This window comes from Pterocles gutturalis, unplaced genomic scaffold (genome assembly GCF_000699245.1).
Source record: "Pterocles gutturalis isolate BGI_N339 unplaced genomic scaffold, ASM69924v1 scaffold26756, whole genome shotgun sequence".
Lineage (NCBI taxonomy): Eukaryota > Metazoa > Chordata > Aves > Pterocliformes > Pteroclidae > Pterocles > Pterocles gutturalis.
Window position 1 is genome coordinate 31457 of NW_010101201.1, and position 17185 is coordinate 48641.

The 17185-nt window shown below is 35.6% G+C and overlaps 1 protein-coding gene across 1 annotated transcript in view; it reads right to left on the reverse strand.

Annotated features, from left to right (window-relative positions):
- LOC104468502 (myotubularin-related protein 13-like) overlaps positions 1-16936 on the reverse strand; it is a gene marked incomplete at its 3' end in the record, with an annotated part of 45499 nt that extends 28563 nt beyond the window's left edge. The window contains exons 1-2 of the mRNA XM_010082663.1: positions 16883-16936; positions 13818-13886 (exon numbers count right to left, since the gene is read on the reverse strand). Of these exons, the coding sequence (XP_010080965.1) occupies positions 13818-13886; positions 16883-16936 (123 nt within the window). The remainder of the gene's footprint in view (positions 1-13817; positions 13887-16882) is intronic.
- Between the last annotated feature and the right edge of the window lie 249 nt (positions 16937-17185).

Sequence of the window (17185 nt, forward strand, 5' to 3'; positions counted from 1 at the left end):
TAAATGAATTAACATACAGGAAGCTTGCATGCAAGTCTAAAGCCAGTGCAAGGTGTGGCTTTCTTGATTCACAGAAGAAAAATGAGACTCAAGAGGAAGAATTCAGTGATGATAGTACAGAACATATTTCTAATATAAAAAAATTTCCTTGCGAACAAATTATAGTCTTTTTAACAACCTAGACCTACAACACAGAAATCAGTATTCAAAGAGATGAAAATGATTTCTTATCTTATCTAAAAGTCAGAACTACAGTAATTAAATTTAAAATAAGTGTCAACTGAGTCCTTCCAGTAAGCTGCATCTGTTGCAAGAGCAGATTAGATACATTTATTTCTTCACTGTTATCTACGGCACTATATGACCCAAATCCAGCCTCTGGAAGAGCACTAAATTGGGTATGTGCTTTGAAGTCTTAAGGGTCTGGATCCCTATAAGGTCTCTAACAAAACCAGAATTGTTACAGCATTACTCATTATGAATGCACCACTTTTTTCAAGTAGGTTATTTATTTAGGTAGCATTAGTCTCCCAGTGAGTTGTTTAATCTTCTTGATAACCATATACGACAAAATAAAATTTCAATGAGCTGAATCATGAAGAATTAATGCACAAAACTTGTGTTACAGAGGAAAGGTGATGACAGGTAAATAATGGAATATGGACAACACATCTTTAAAGCAATAATTACTGCTAATGCCATATCATGACTTTTACTTTGATTTATTCTTTATTTTTTTCACTGGCAGCAATTTCCAGTCACAATACAGCTGCAAAAAGGGTGTATGATGTAATGAAAATAAAAACGGGGGAGGGAGGGAGGGGGGAGAAAAGGAAAATGTCCGTTCAAGCCTAGCTAGTTGGTATAGTTAACTCATGCCAATTTGTTTAGTGAATGCCTCGAAAAGGAGTGATTTGACTATTGGCCTATCCAGCTACTTTTGACGCCTCAGCCCAAATTAGGTAATTGTGTAAACTATGTAAAGAGGGGGTGATCTTTGGCACAAACCCAAAAGAAAGTTTAAACTCATAACCCTGGGTCCATAGTAATAGCGTTACAGAAGTAAAAATTAATTTTATTTTCCCATAGGGACAAACATGACAGAAAACTTGACAGGTTTTTAGATGTTCTTCCTGTGCTCCTGTTTTAAAACCATGAACAAAACAGAAATTTTAAATGATAAGAGTTTTATGTTCAAACATAACAACAGAAATCAACATTGGCAGTAACTCCTAGGCAAAGTTTTGTTTACAAAAGGATGAAAGAAAATCCATCAAACAGCTACTTGATCATAAACATTATCCCTCTCATCACCTGCACGTATTGAAACAAATGGCAAAATCTGATAGCAGCCGGAGCACAGAATCCAAGTCAGGACTTGTAGTTCCAGGCTCAGCTCTGCCAGCTGTTTTGGGCAAAATCACTTCAGCTTCTCAGCTTGTTTTGGTTAGTTTGTTTGTAAAAAAGCAATATGAATACAAACTTTAAGAAGCACACTGCTGCTCCTACGCAGTCAAAATCCATACTCTTGGTACAAACAGAAGCATCCCATGAAGCTGGCAGTGTCTATATTCTCAACCCTGGGAGTGCTTAGTCAGCCCGTCTGACTAGAAAGCAAACTAATCTCACACATCAAAAGGGCTCCAATGTTTACTGTTGTATTCAAAAGAATTTACTCAGTACTTCTCCAATGTAAGTAAATCAGTTAAGTGTTTTTCATCAAGCAGTACTACATATATAAAACAAACATTCAACTATCTTTCTATAGGACAGCTAAACTACACTGATACTTATGCTCTCCCTGTCCTGATAATCCATTTCTGACAGAAAGAATGAATGCAGGAGGAAACAAAAGAATTTCCTACTTATAAGGGAGGATTTAAGGGCTGACAGCTTAAAAAAAGACCCCAAAAGAAAATAATAAAGATAGTTCTGACCTGATAAAGTCCTTATTCTAAAGCTGTCTGTATGATAGCTTAAATGAGCATTGAGGTGTAAATTGTAATAACCGATGGGAAATGAGTTAACTTCTGCAAAGGACACTGAACCCTTTCAATAGACTAATGGCACTTAAAAAACCCCAAACACTCCCATCCCAAATTATGTATAAAACAGACATTGCCCATATCAAAATAATGACGTAGATCCTACAAGCTGTGAAAACATAAGGTAGATCTGGGACTTGCTATGTGTGACTACATGGAACTTCCTGAACTCAGGAATTATCTTCCCGTTATTTCCACCTTGCTGACTGGCACTGGATAATACCTACCTAGAATTTTTTCTCTGTTTCCTGACACTGGATACTTGCAATTCTGAAAATGATATTTGCATCTCAGTAAAAAATGTGCACCAATTACAAGACTCCCAAACTTACTGTGAGGTGCAAGTCCCCAAAGAGCTTCTCTCTGACATTATATTATTTAGATTGCTTGTTTCTGGAAAAGAAAAGCATGCTTTGTGCTGATCACTCATCAGTCATTATCCTTTGCACCACAAAAGCTTAAAGAAGAAAACAAGTTTATTCTAGCAAAGCAAAGGATCCAATTATTGATTGTGAAGTTGGAAAGAGTTACAAAGCAAACAAAGAGTAAAAACCAGACCATAAATTGATTGTAAAGTTGGAAAGAGTTACAAAACAAACAAACAAAGAGTAAAAACCAGACCATAAATACACCAATAGTGCTGTTTTCTCACAGGATTTTGCTGCACGTTTCTTGGCTACGGAAACAAACGGGCAAAATCAACAGTACTCTACTTTTCAGAGAAACCCAGAAGTAAACTGGATTTCTGTCTCCAACACATCCTGGGTTATTGGTTTGGATATTTTTGGTGAGAAGAAGAAGGAAAAGAGGTGAGAAGGAGATTGTTGCTGAACGCAAAGAATAGCTTCCTCAGCTCCTCAAGGAATCACTGTGCTACGGGTTCTCTGTGAGAAAGCTATTGCAACGCCTGTGAAATTACGCACTGATCTTCTCTGCATACCAAAGGAGATCCCAGCACTCTCCAGTACTGGTTAAGGTTCTCCCTGGAAGGCTGCAAGCGTAAGCTTACAGATCATCCAGCACATAGTGACACTGCTGCTTTAAAAGGTCACTCCTCACCTACGAGCCATTTATACAGACATTCAGTCAGCTACCACCTACGGCATATCACGAATAGGTAACCATTTACTGTAGGCAACATGCTGCCCCTACCCTAGGCGATATAAACCAACTTCTGCATATGAGCCAGTCCTGCATTCAGATCTATGCTGTGCCCACACAGATACCTACTAAGTTCAAACAGACTTCAAAGAAGTTCCACAGGATCAACCTACGTAGATTGACTTGCAGGAAGGAGTGAGGCTTATCTGTACACTACCTGCAGACAACACTGCATCACACTGTGCATATATATATATATCTCGCTCTCTCAATATTTATCACAGCATGCACATACTCAAACAAGCATAAGTGTATATGAATGTTTTCAAGTTTGACTGAGCGCTGCATGGATTATATCAATTTAAAAAATTCAATTCAATACATGGTTTTCCCGTTTGGTCTAAAATATAAAAATATACCCCCATGTACTGTACACATAAATGTGGGGAAAGGTCATAAAAGCATAAAGCAAGAACTGTGAAGCTTCTGTTATTTATTTTTACTGCTTTAGAAAAAAAATAAAAAAGAAACACTGAATCAAGTGGCTTCTCCAACCTGAAAACCTCAGTAACAAAAAAAGAAAAAAACCCCCAATTTTGCTACCTCTCCTACCTTCAGAAAGCCACCAAACAAGACTGGACTCAAGATTGATGTATATTTTAAAATACTTTAAAATGTGACTAGCAAAGCTGTTTATCTACTAATATTTCACCATGAAAAATAAAATAAAGGCCAATTTACATATAATTCAGCACTCCCAAATCACAGACAGGTACACAAAACCAGCAGAGGGCAATAGAATTCTAGAATTTTGCAAAATTGGGATGTAATTCTGGATGGAGTTGTATTTGTTGTATACATTTTCTGGCAAAAGTGACTTAAACATCTAACTATTCATGATCTTTAATCCCAGATTCCTCACAACCACGTATAATTTACTATACATTACTTAAAGCCATACAGAGTATCTCAGATTTCTAAATAGATGTATTAAGACAGATTTATGCTAATATGATGCTGTATGTAACGTTACATAATGTACAATAACATACATCTCCTTTCTCCAAAGACATAACAAAAAGATATACAAAGTTCTGTTAAACACAGAATACACTAAGGAAACTAAAATAATCTAGAATGAAGGATGTTCAGAACCCGTAAAAAAGAGAGAAGACATTTTCATACCAAAACATCACTATTGAATTAAATAAGGTTAAGTTTCAACAAGTGGATAAGAAATATGCATATTTTTCCCATCTGCAGTACATTATAAGTATTTTTTTAAATGTAATTTCATTATAGAGATTCACCAAGGTTTGAATCCATTAGTTAAGTTACAGATTTCACAAATTCTCAGTTGCACTGCTGAATCCATCTGAAATTTTTTTGAAATTGTGACACAGCTATTTTGAAAACCTTCTAAAATGTCACCGTATTCCTTTAGCATTATGTGGCTCAGCAGTGACCATGTGCCTAGGTGACTGCATTGGAATGGTGCTATTGGCTCTACCCACAAAAATAACTACCCAGCAACAGGTTGTTATCCAGGTCTATGCTTAGAAACAAACAAAACCTGTAAATCTAACAAGTTATTTATATTCATATAGTGGTTCTTTGAATTATTGTTGACTTGATACGAAACTTAAAGCCCAATTAACAGAGTATCTAAGAAATCCCAAAAACGGTAATAAAGTTATTCTTTTGAAGTTTTTCTGTCACTTAATTCTAGTATTTCTTTAACTACTATTTTCCTTCGCCTATGTCAGCTTTCTCTGTCTTCAGTGGTAGAATTCTCTGAATTTCTCTCAACATACAGTGTTCCCTTATCTGAAGAAACTATTAAAAATCCTCAAGTAGTCCTCAAGAACAGGATAAACAAAATAGTCAGAAAGATGTAAGGGTACAATACAGAATACAAATTGCCAATTAATAAAAAAAAAGTGGTAGATATCATCTTGGCAATACAAATTACATATACTACAGGGTTCAGAAAGTGAAAGAGAGGATGGGCGAAAATGCGAAGAAGAGTATCATGAAGAATCCTGAAAGGACAAAAAACCCGAACTTACTGCCCTCTGAGGTAAGTCATTTGACAGATAAAGTGAAGATCCACTCTGACCAACAGGCAAAGAAAATGATTGTGGAGGTACTGGACGCAAGCATATTACAGAGCAGGATATTGTTAGGAACTCTTCTTCCAAATTATAAGATCCAGACAGAGCATGAGCAGATCATGAGCTGCCCAGAAAATTCTTATTGGCAGGAGTGTTTTGAGCTAACAACTAAGAGCTGATGTGGTATCACAAGTTCAAAAAACCACCGATGAATCAGAGGTAGTGAAGAAGAGGATCCTAACAAGAATTTCAACTGCAGGAACTATTACGAAGGATAAAGAAGCAGCAAGTGGATGAAATGCAGGGATGCGGATGAAAACAAGGGTAGCAGATATGAATATTATGGGCTTGAATCACTGGAAGAATAATAATGTGTATGAGTGAAGGAGAAAACCATAAGACAGGAAATAATTTCTAACACCCAAATTCTTTGGCCACATCCAGTTTAAATTGTTGATGAACTACCTGGAATGGCAACATAGAAAGTCACACAAAAGTAAGCAATATACACAAATATATCAGCAACTTGTCTCCTTTACCATCTGTAAGCACTTGCTCTCTTCTGGAAACATAAAATAATGCTGCTTCAATACAGCAGACAATAATGCCCCAATGAAATTGAACTCAATAAAAGAAACTGTATTTTCATGCAGAAAATTAAGTTACATTCTACTGGATTAAGAAACTAGTGATTAGGAGGTGAAGTTGAACTTAGAGATATGGAAAATGTATGGGACTCAGTTCCTTCAGATTTACATTCCTTCACTTTAAGGTCAGAAGCGTTACCAGAAATTTTAATTAAACCACCAGAAATTCTTTCACAGGGAAAAATCTAAATGAAGCAGTATTTCTGTAACACTGTAATACCTCCTAGAAATAACAACCACGTAGAGAGATGGCTGAATTAAAATTGTTACGGTCAAACCAGAGTTCTGTATCATTGCTAGAAAAGGAGTTCAAGTAGAATCAGGAATAGTTACAAATTATGTAAACCAAAGTTTGTGGGAATACAATGGAAAGGTTTCTGTTTATTCTAGGAGACAGTGAATCAGTTCCTCAGTTACAGAATTAAACATTTACTACAACATTTATCTTTAGTTCTTACTTTAATTGGGGGGGTTGTCCTTTTTTTTCCTGACCAAGTACTGCCTCCCACAAACCACTAAAGAAGGGAATTGCAGATTGCACAGTTCTTTAAAATGTTTCTCATGATGTTATCATTCTGGGAAAGCCAGCTTCCTCAACAGAGAAAGGTTACTACAGTAATTCATTTCCAAAATTCCTTGTAAAGACACATGTTAAAAATCCTCTAGTTAGTCTCTCCCACTAATGTGCTACACCATCATGTTATACTGTTATACTTGCCTGTTTTATTTCTTCCAGATTTTTTTTTTACCTAAAAATAGTTTTCGAAGTGAGATATGCTCTACCTGCAAAGACATCTACCAACATGTATCCATTCAAAACCAAAGAATACTAATTAAAGTCTTAAGGATCAAAGATGACATTTTGGAATCTGTGTTTGTTATACTGCAAACAAGCAAGAATCCCTGGATTCCTGTTTTAAACTTAAAAAGTATGCTTGATGTTTGCTTTTACAAAAATAATTACAACGAACTTACAATGTAATAAAAACTCTTGACTGGGAGAGTGTTTGGAAATATTGACAGAACTTTGACCATCACCTGACTACTCTCTTCCATGACCCCACTCATATTCTTAAGCACCTGCCAAGTAACCACACTATCCTCTCTCAAAATTCAGTAAAATACCACTTTTACGTCATGTCTATAAAAACTTCAGCCATAGTTAACCTCCTGGTGGACAGAATCACCAACGATAATGACTAATACTGCTCCACAGCTTCCTTGCCTCAAACTGTCTGGCTTCAAGTATTACTATTTATTTCAAATCCACATTGTAAGCTCTTGAGCATAAGGATCTTCATCTTTGTGTTCTTTTGTACAAAAGCAAGACCAGCAGTTCTGCTTCATAAGTAAGGCTCCTGGATTTTCCAGTAATGCAAATAATGCTAATATGTGCACTTGATAATATTGTAAAATAACCTTAATCAATCTTTTACCTGTCAATTTGCATCTGTGCAAAATGAGCAGGATCTCTGAACAGAGAACTGCTAACCAAGATAATACATGGAAAAGCAATTTACATATTAAATTAAGATTTAAAAATCTAGTTTACATTGTAAACATACTGCATGATTTTTTAAGTTACACGAGTGCCAGCAGTTCAGGAACTGACCTCAACCTAAAGGATAAACTTATTTTTTCCTTACAAAATATTAATCATCTGAAATTATTAACACCCAGCCTCACCCTGCCTGACCCCTGCAAAACAAGGCATGTGTATCAAGGCCCTTTTATAATAACTTTTCACCAACGTTACCACTCAGTCTCTGCTAACAAGCCAGACTGGTATCCAGATTTGAAACATTACCATCTCTGCTGATATAAAGAAGCATTAGGGCTCCGATAGTGAAAGAACAGCAAAACCCAATGATGAAAGCTAATACATACTCTTTTGATACTTATTACTTCATTTGAAGTACTGCAGAAAAAGCTATCTCCTCTCCTGTGTGAAGTCCTTAAATACACTGCTGTTTGTTTTAGAAGAGTTACGTAAAAAATAGAAACCACTTAAAGTCTGCCTACATATATTTTTTTTTGTGGGTCAGCTTTTTCCATAGCATCTGCTGTATGATATAGACACGTTCTTGCTGTTTTTTAAGCAGGCAAGTTAATGTATTTCTACATTTAAGGGATTACCATTCTGAGGACGGATAAACAAGTATAGGATTAAAAATAATGTTATTTAATACAATTTCAGTAAAAAAAAAAATTTCCATAGACTAAGAAATGTACCAGAACTGGCAGAATAGAGATACAAGAAGAAAGTCAATGGAAGCAGACAAAACTTCTTGCCAAGACAATAAAGGAAGTCTTTCAGGATGGGAGTTAGCTAAATTAAGGCCAGCAATTCAAGAGTAGAGAATTTTAAATTTAATCCCAAGCATATCAGAGTAAGACAGAAATGTTTAGAAGGAAATATCATAACCAGATGTAAGAATGGTTGCTCAAAGCCACATCCAACCTGGCCTTGAACATCTCTGGGGATGGGGCAGCCACAGCTTCTCTGGGCAACCTGTTCCAGTACCTCACCACCCTCACAGTGAAATACTTCTTCCTAATATCTAACCTAAATGTACCTTCTTTCAGTTTAAAAATGTTACCCCTCGTCCTATTGCTATCCTCCCTGATCAGGAGTGCCTACCCCTCCTGTAGCCCCCTTTCAGCACTGGAAGCTGCCCTAAGGTCTCCCTGGAGCCTTCTCTTTTCCAGGCTGAACAACCCCAACTCTCTCAGCCTGTCCTTGTATGGGAGGTGCTCCAAACCTCTGAGCATCTTTGTGGCCCTCCTCTGAACTCGCTCCAACAGGTCCATGTCCCTCTTATGCTGGGGACCCCAGAGCTGGATGTGGTACTCCAGGTAGGGTCTCAAAGACTGGAGTAGAGGGGGAGAATCACCTCCTTGACCTACTGGTCATACTTCTCATGCAGCCCAGGATACAGTTGGCTTTCTGGGCTGCAAGCGCACATTGCCGGATCATGTTTAACACAGTTTAAGCATAAAATTTTAATTATGAAATTTTGGAAAAAATCCCCTGAAAGTGAGAAAATTGTATTATGATCTCCACATTCAGGTTCTGCAATGGTTGAGGGATTCAAGAATGTTTGATCAGACTGCCAAACATCACCTTAGTTGAAAAGGGAGGTAAGATGGAGAAGCGGACTCAGACTCTGACTTGGCATGGAATAGCAGTGAGGAAGAGAGCTTTTCCTTCCTCTGCCTGCTGCCATGCTGAAACTGGTGCCTGCCATTGATGATCACACTTGTTGCATACTAAACCTTCAAGAAACGCAGCATAATCTACATAACATCTTGCCTCCTTAGCAAAGAGACATAATTGAAACAGAGTATCCAAATCCTATGAATTTGACAATGCCATTTATACAATTGTCAAACTGTGTTTCTTGATGAGTTAATAAAACTAAAAGATTATTAAAATATATCCTTTCCATCTTGTCCTTTCTTCCCACGTGTAGAAAAAGATCTCTTTTCTGCAGCACCAGGGAATACTATGCTTCTGTTTTACACACAGAAAAAATGACTACATACCAAATAAGCATGGGTCATCCATACAAAAAAACATGGAAAAATTCTTTTATCTTCACGTATAAATACATTTTATTTATATTGTTTCAATTTTAAACAAAATTCCAACAGTATTACTAAGGGTAAACTAAAACCTTTTTCTAACCCAGAAGCAAAAGATGTGTTTGTTTTTGTGACATTAACAGTACACACCAAAGTCCACTGTCACTGATGAGTCACATTTTGCTAACAGCTCATGTCCAATATTTAAAATTTTTAAAAAGCATTGTAACTATTTTTTCTAGAAAAATTCAATTACTTCTCCAGGCCACAAATATGCAACCAGTACTGGCTTCCTGTCTATGAATTTAATCTCACCAGCTATGAGTTAGAGTGCAATCAAATCCTGCCTGATCAAGTTTCACAACAGATCACTCACCAGACTTCAGCAGTTGGAATTCTGAATTTCACCAGGCATCCCAAGACCTGACAGCATGCTGTACACAGGGTTATTTTAATTAGATATATGTAGAAATACCCTAGACTAATCTTTACGTAAGCAAAGACATTAGGAGATAGACAAGACCTGTTAGATCATGCAAGCTTGTTCCTTTCTACATATTTTTGACTGTTTTCCCAATAATATTTTAAAATACCTCAAGGCTAGAGCATTGACTACTTCATGAGAAGACCATTCCAGAATCTTACGAACATCACATCTAGGAGTATGTTTCTCTTACTACTCAGTTTATGGGTTTCACCTGATAGACTCACATGAAAACTCATATTTTTCATTATTTATACTCCTCAAACTCTTGGTGTCTGCACTATATGTGGTCACGTACAGTAAAGCTATTTAGGAAGAACAGGTAATTGTTTCATTAGTGCTCTACTTCGTGTTAGGGAAATAAAATGAAACAACATTTCACATACACAATAGTCCTTTCATAAAGGAACTGTGGTGATGTGCAACTTCTTTTTATTATTTTATTTGAAGCAACAGGAGTTACATTAACAATAAAATGTTGGGACATGAAATCCCCGGTATAACTGAAATACTATAGATGGTAAAATATGCATTTGATTGATATAACTCTACAACATTTTTTAGATTTACTACAAGTTTTCTCACCAGTAACTTGATTTGGAATACCTCTTGCGAAGTAATACCAAATCCATACACAAATGAAAACCTGTGTCACTATTAGATTCACAATTCCTGTCTACTCCTGGCTACCAAGAACACTGTGCAGTTTCAACAGTGCTAGGAGAAATAATATTTAATATGCTGCTGGCATTAAACATGGTATCCTGATAACAGAAACATCACTGAAAACAAGTACATACTGCCAAGCACTACTTCACAATTTTTTGGAAAGCATAAATTCAATCACACTTATTGCAGAGGTAGGACAGTTCTTCATACTGGAGCAACAGTATTGGAATACCTCTGCTCTGCCTACAGAAAAATGAAATGCAGCTTGAAGTGTGTGTGTGTACGTGCACGTGTGTGTAAACTACACTGTATATGGTAACTAAATAATAAAGCAACTCAGCAGAGAAGGCCATGGCATAGTTTGACAGTGCAAACATACTGGTCTTCCTGAAGGTATTTTAATAAAAAACAAATAATCCCCCAAATGACCTTAATTTTAGTTTGTACATTCCTCTGGACTTATCAGAGACAAAAGAGCAATATGCTGTGTTATGCAGAAAAACTTTAATCACTCCAAGAGTTTGGTAAAGGGAAACCTGGTGAAAAGAGGGGTTAATATATTAGAAAGCAGGAAGCTCAAGAGAGAAAAGTAAAAGCAGCAGAATTTGATATGATTTCTCCCCAAAATAGTTTAGTGTAACTCTAAAGCAAACTCCAAAAGGTTACAGAGATGTTAAGGGGGTGGAAAAACTACACCCATTTTTCTTAATTTAAGAATAGTGATACTGATTCCCACACACAGGTTTCATGCAAGGTAGAACATACTCATTCTAGCCTAGGACAGAATTTCGAAAACCTCTAGAGAAGCTGAAAAAAGCTCCAAAATGTTTCATTTTTACTCAAATACCAAACGGAACCTTAAACTGTTAATTTTAACTAATCACTGCAAAGTTTGTCTACTGAGCCTACGTTCTGAAGAACACATCAGTTTGTGTTTAGTATGAATAGTTTCATACCAAAATAACTACTTTTGCCAAAGAATTGTATCTAATGGGACATACCAAAGGGGGCCATCACTGAACCTGAGGATTAGATCTGGGAAAAACAAAATTCTTTTTCTATTATGCATTAACAGCTGGCTTTTGCAAGTTAACAGTCAGGTTACTTTAATTTTTAATTCAGGTCTGGAACATTAAAAAATCATCACGTTGCTTACATCCGGGGACTCTCAGTTTCCTGAGTGTATAGCTTTAGAGTTAGATAATAAGGATAAGACTAAGCTACTAGAAAAAAGATTTCAGATAACTTTTTCTGACATCTCAGTACTCCTACCAAAAATACAAGTGAAAGGAAAAAATGACTTAAAGATATTCTATATTCAATCCAGCTTTCTGCTCTCCTTGATTGCAAAACTAAAACTTATTCAAGTTTATTTCAACACTCATGACACTCCATACAAAAAAAGGGGTTTTTAAATTGATTATTATTTTTTTTCTACTTGATCAAACTTTATTAAATTAAGAATTTAACCAAACTGCTACAACTCTCCAAAATACTCTCTGTACCTCTCAAGGTGAAGAGCTATGTGGACTCTCTTGGCCATTTTTATTAGAGGAACCAAAAATCAGAAAATAATACAAAACTAAAGACAATCTTTCTTCACAATATAGGATTAATGCAGTAGCAAGAATAAAATAGGGAAATGGAAAATCTCTATAGCTCATTAGCTCTTTCTCGAAATTAGGTATTAGTGTCAGCAACAAATAACAAAAAACTCATGATTCTGCTACTCAAGGACTCAAAAGAGAGAAAACAGAAAAAGATGAACTTGTAATTAAAGATGGGAGAAAGTTTATTTGCTGGGATTTAAAATTTCATGTCTCACCAAGACAGCTTACATACAAGAATGAAAACATTCTGTAGACTTTCCAGAAAGCAGTCTCAGGGTATTATGTACAGCTCTAACATAAAGCCCATTTAACTAAAACTTCTCCAGAGTTCAAATTCTTAGAAGAGAGAAAACCTACTGCTTTATGCTCTCTAAATGTAGTAAATACTGGCTTAAATACAAGATCTCAGAAAATTTCCTATGCATATGACTTTGTCAAAATTGCCTCTCATCTTCACCAGATGCTTCTGTGTTCTGTGACTGCTGAAGTTCCAAATTTTTAATTGCAAAAACTATATCAGAGCATCTATTTCTAGTTTAAAACAACCACAAATTGCTCAATTAGAATTTATAGTTTGAATTTAAAAGCACTGATTGATTTCTCAGCTTATTGTTGCAGAAACCTCAGTTTCTATTCAGCTAAAATAGGAATCTCTGCATTTTATGGCTACACATCAACACCTCATACACCATCTTCTGAAGGATGGAAGGTTATATTTTTCTTCATTTCCCTCACATGTTCTTAATGTCTAGCTAGACTGCCACAGTAACTACTATTTTGCAGTATTATGACATACCAATTACCAATTATTAAAACTGGGTTGCGTAATGATATTCACATTATTTAAATTGCAAGCAAGTCCATATTCTGAACTTATCTCCTCAGATATGTACATCCTAAAAAATGGCACTTAAGCTAACCAGAACTGGTGAAAATGTTAATGTATTGGGACACTGAAATAACTACAGCCATACCATAAAAGTTCTGCTATTGAAATAACTGCTTGCAGAATTTGCATTATTTACATTTTCATATTTACTATCATATTATCTTTTATCACTAGCAAACAGTATGCAAAAAAAGAAAAGAAAAAAACAACATAAGAATTTGAAAACAAACATAGAGTTAAAACAAGCCATTCATAATCTTCTCCAAAGTTAACTACACAGACTGAAAACTTAATATGTACTTTTTGGCCAATGCTTAACACGCCAAATTAAACAAAAAAGTACTCTGATAAACGGCTTTTATACAATAACATCAGAAATTATTATTTTCAGCTGTCTCAGTGACTAGTCATAATTTAATGATAATTCTCTAACCCATCATGTAAGCTTGCATTTAGTTTTGGGTAAATTTATCATAACCATCATCACCCAAAATCAAGTGTAATTCTGGAGTAATGTTCATAATAGCTAATTAAAAGTCTTCCACTAGCATCAATCAATTTCAGAATCAACCTTCCTACCTGCCATGCATCTCCTGTCATCACTTTCTTCATTTTAACAACGCACATAATGTAAAAAAATACAAAATATGAGTGGTTTTCAATAAAAACTCACCCTATAAAAAGCAGTCGTCAGTGGTAGCAATGCTGCAGCAATGCTATACTCTTCTGAAGATGAACAATCCTTCAAGAAAAACATACAAAGAAAATAAGCAAAACCATTTTCAGTGTTATGCATTATAATTTCATTTCTGCCTTATGGAGTCCCTCTGATATCCTTCCAATAGACAATGTAACTTTTAATCACTTGATACCATGTAGGAACAACATATTTATGTGTGTGCACATATAGGTATCTTCCCTTGATTTCTGCTAGGTAAGTATTGCTATGATTCTTCCCATTTAAGGAATTTATTAGCAGCTTTCTTGCTCTCATATCTGAAATGCAATTTCAACAACAGTTTACATTTAAAAAAAGAAAGCATTCCTCCCTTAGGACACAATAAAAAGGTAGCTTGCTTCCATTTGGGTCAACAGCAAATCTGACCAAAATGGAAGTGATGTGATGACCAAAGAATGTACTCTCAAAAAGTTTACACAAAGAAATTGACATCTATTTAACATGAAATAATCACCTCCACAGCCTCTACAAAAGTTTGGCACAAAGTTAACTTTAGAAGATGAAAACCCATTCTCTTCACAGTCTCAGAATGCCTCATTCAACAGTCAAGTGTGTCATTCGTGTCTCTCTAGGCTGAAAAGGGTATGCCAAAGTAAATCAACTAGTAATTGCACTGTTGAAATAGTGATTTTACTACGGAAGTCTTTTAAAAGAAACCAGAATTGGAATGTAACTTAATATTTAAAAAACAAACTACTTGAATTTTTAAGACTTTTTTTTTTAAAAACATAGAACAAAAAATACTCAACAAGAGTTAAAAAAGATACATTTTTTAAAGTGAGTAGATCTTTTTCATTATCTCTTTTTGTCAGCACTGAATAACACAATAACACACTAGCCAAATGTATCATCATTGTGCCCATGGCTGATGAATGGCCAAACAGTATTTCCATTTGAACAACTCATTTAAATATTTTTAACACTCATTCAAACAACGGGCACCCTTCAACTATCTTAACTATCTATAACATCTGACCAAATTCCAAAACTGAAATATCTCAAGTGTTCCTCTGCCAGACTTTTAATTTATGCCTTCATCTCATTGTATCAGAGCTCTCTAAAACACAGCAACTAGCAAAAACTTGACACCAGCCAACTGTGATAGCAGAAATACAAAATCTGCATTATAGGAAGAATCATGTTAAAGGACATTAGGATGTTATTTGCATTCATCTCACTCTTCTTTCTTAAATGGCTGCTGAGTCATTATGGACTGCAGGTTTAAACCAACAGAACAAACAACTCATCACAAGACTATTTTGCTTCTCGTTACTTTAAAAATCCATTCAATCCTTTGCGATTTTCCAGTAACAAACACTTCATCTTCTATTATTTTAATCAAGCCCACCTCAACAGAATACCAATGTCCATACACAGTTCAATACAGTCGCATTTAGAAAACTACGCATTCTGGAAGGGGGCACAACGTCATACCCGGGAAGCTTTACTTCTGCACAGTTACTGAAGGCTTTAACACGCCTAACTCCGCATGAATGCATGTATGCTAACTGCACATAAAAAAAAAAGTGTGCCATTGCTTACACTTCATAACACATTTTAATCTCCTAGAGGAATACAGTAAGAAAAGTGGGCACTAAGACACTCAACATATGTTTTAATGATGCTGTTCAGCATTGTTACAAGTATATTAATAACACAGATTAATTTGTAAGATGTCAGAGCAGTAAGACTAAAGGACATAGCCTCAGCTGCTTTTCATTTTCAATTTCTGCATTATTTCTATAACTATTGTTGCCCTTATCCTTAACCCCCATTTGGAATTTACCACATGTATTTGTAGTTTAATATAAAAATATGATAAATAGCGTTTGTATTTTTTCACTTAATCAGAAAAACTACCCATCTAAAATGAGACTCTACAGCCTTTAGGAATGCTCAACACTTTTCAAAGAAATAAATATTTTATTTCTGTACATAGTTATTTATAACCAGGTATAAAATGATCTATCCTCATTGTTTCAAGTTATCTACTTAATCTCTTAGCTCAAATTATTTGTAAGAGTTTTGGCTTTTGCCCAAAATATACATAAAAATATCTTTATAAAAACCAAGCAATGTATCTTCACCTAGAGAGCACTCAATGCTCCAAGAGCTAACACATGTCTCAAAGATATATATCATCACCACATAAACAATACAGTAGATTATTTTTCCATTCCTTCTTGCAAGTATGAAATTCTCCACATATTCTATGTCAGCAGTACCCCCTGGACTTGTAATATAGAGGTATTACCTATATCTTTTTTCTTCTCCAGCATGTGACAAGAAATGTAAAATGATCTCAGTTAGGAATAAACTATAATACTCCTGGCTTTAAAAATAGTGAAATTAATTAACTGTTTATCTGCTTTGTAACTGCATGACAGAGGGTCATAGTTTAGAGATGCTGCACTGAAATCTTAGTTTCTCAATTTTACAGGCGAACCAGAGTACTGGAAATGTCATATATGTATTGTATGCCATTAGATTCCTGAAACAAAGCAATCCAGCTGCCTTATATATTGTAATGTCTTTCTTACTACTGCTACAGAAGTATACAAACCAAATACCATAAAATAATTAAAGCTGTTCCCCTAATTTGCACACAATGAAGCTGAAACACATACGTGGAACAAAAATTATTCTGAGCAAATTAATTTCCTAAAAAAAAGGTCTTATGCCAGTGTAACATGGACTTCCAGCATGCCATGTCCAGAGTACTGCTTTGAATCCACGTCTAGTTGAGCAAAGACCTGGCACATTATTCTGGCCATACTGATCACGTGTTCAGATCGTTGCTGAAGTCTGTAGCAGACTGGAAGAGTTACAGGAACTCATCTACATTTAATACAGTTTTGCTAAACTGAAGTGATAAATGAATAATTAAATGAGATGTTTTTCCTTACATTACTTACTTTGTTAATACATGTGATTTACTTTTATGTTCTGCTCAGTTTAAATATTCAGCAAAACTGTTGTGGCTTAGATATTGTCATTACACTGTAGAACCGACAGCTGGAAGCTACAGATTTTGACTGCTTGGATGGACGCATCGGACCGCTGGTATCTGGTGAGGCAATGATGGCTTTTGGAAGCTGGTAGGAGGCTTAGGCTTCTAGCACTGGAGAGGAGAGGCGACTCCTCCTCATTCTTGACTTCAGAGCAAGTACTGACCTGAACTTCTGTTTGGAAACCATGGTATTGTATGTCATCTTCAAGTTGAGATGCCATCCATAATCTGATCCTAGTGACGAAGAGCTAAGAAAAGCCAGCCCAGGTAAAGGCTCCTCCTTAATCTGCTA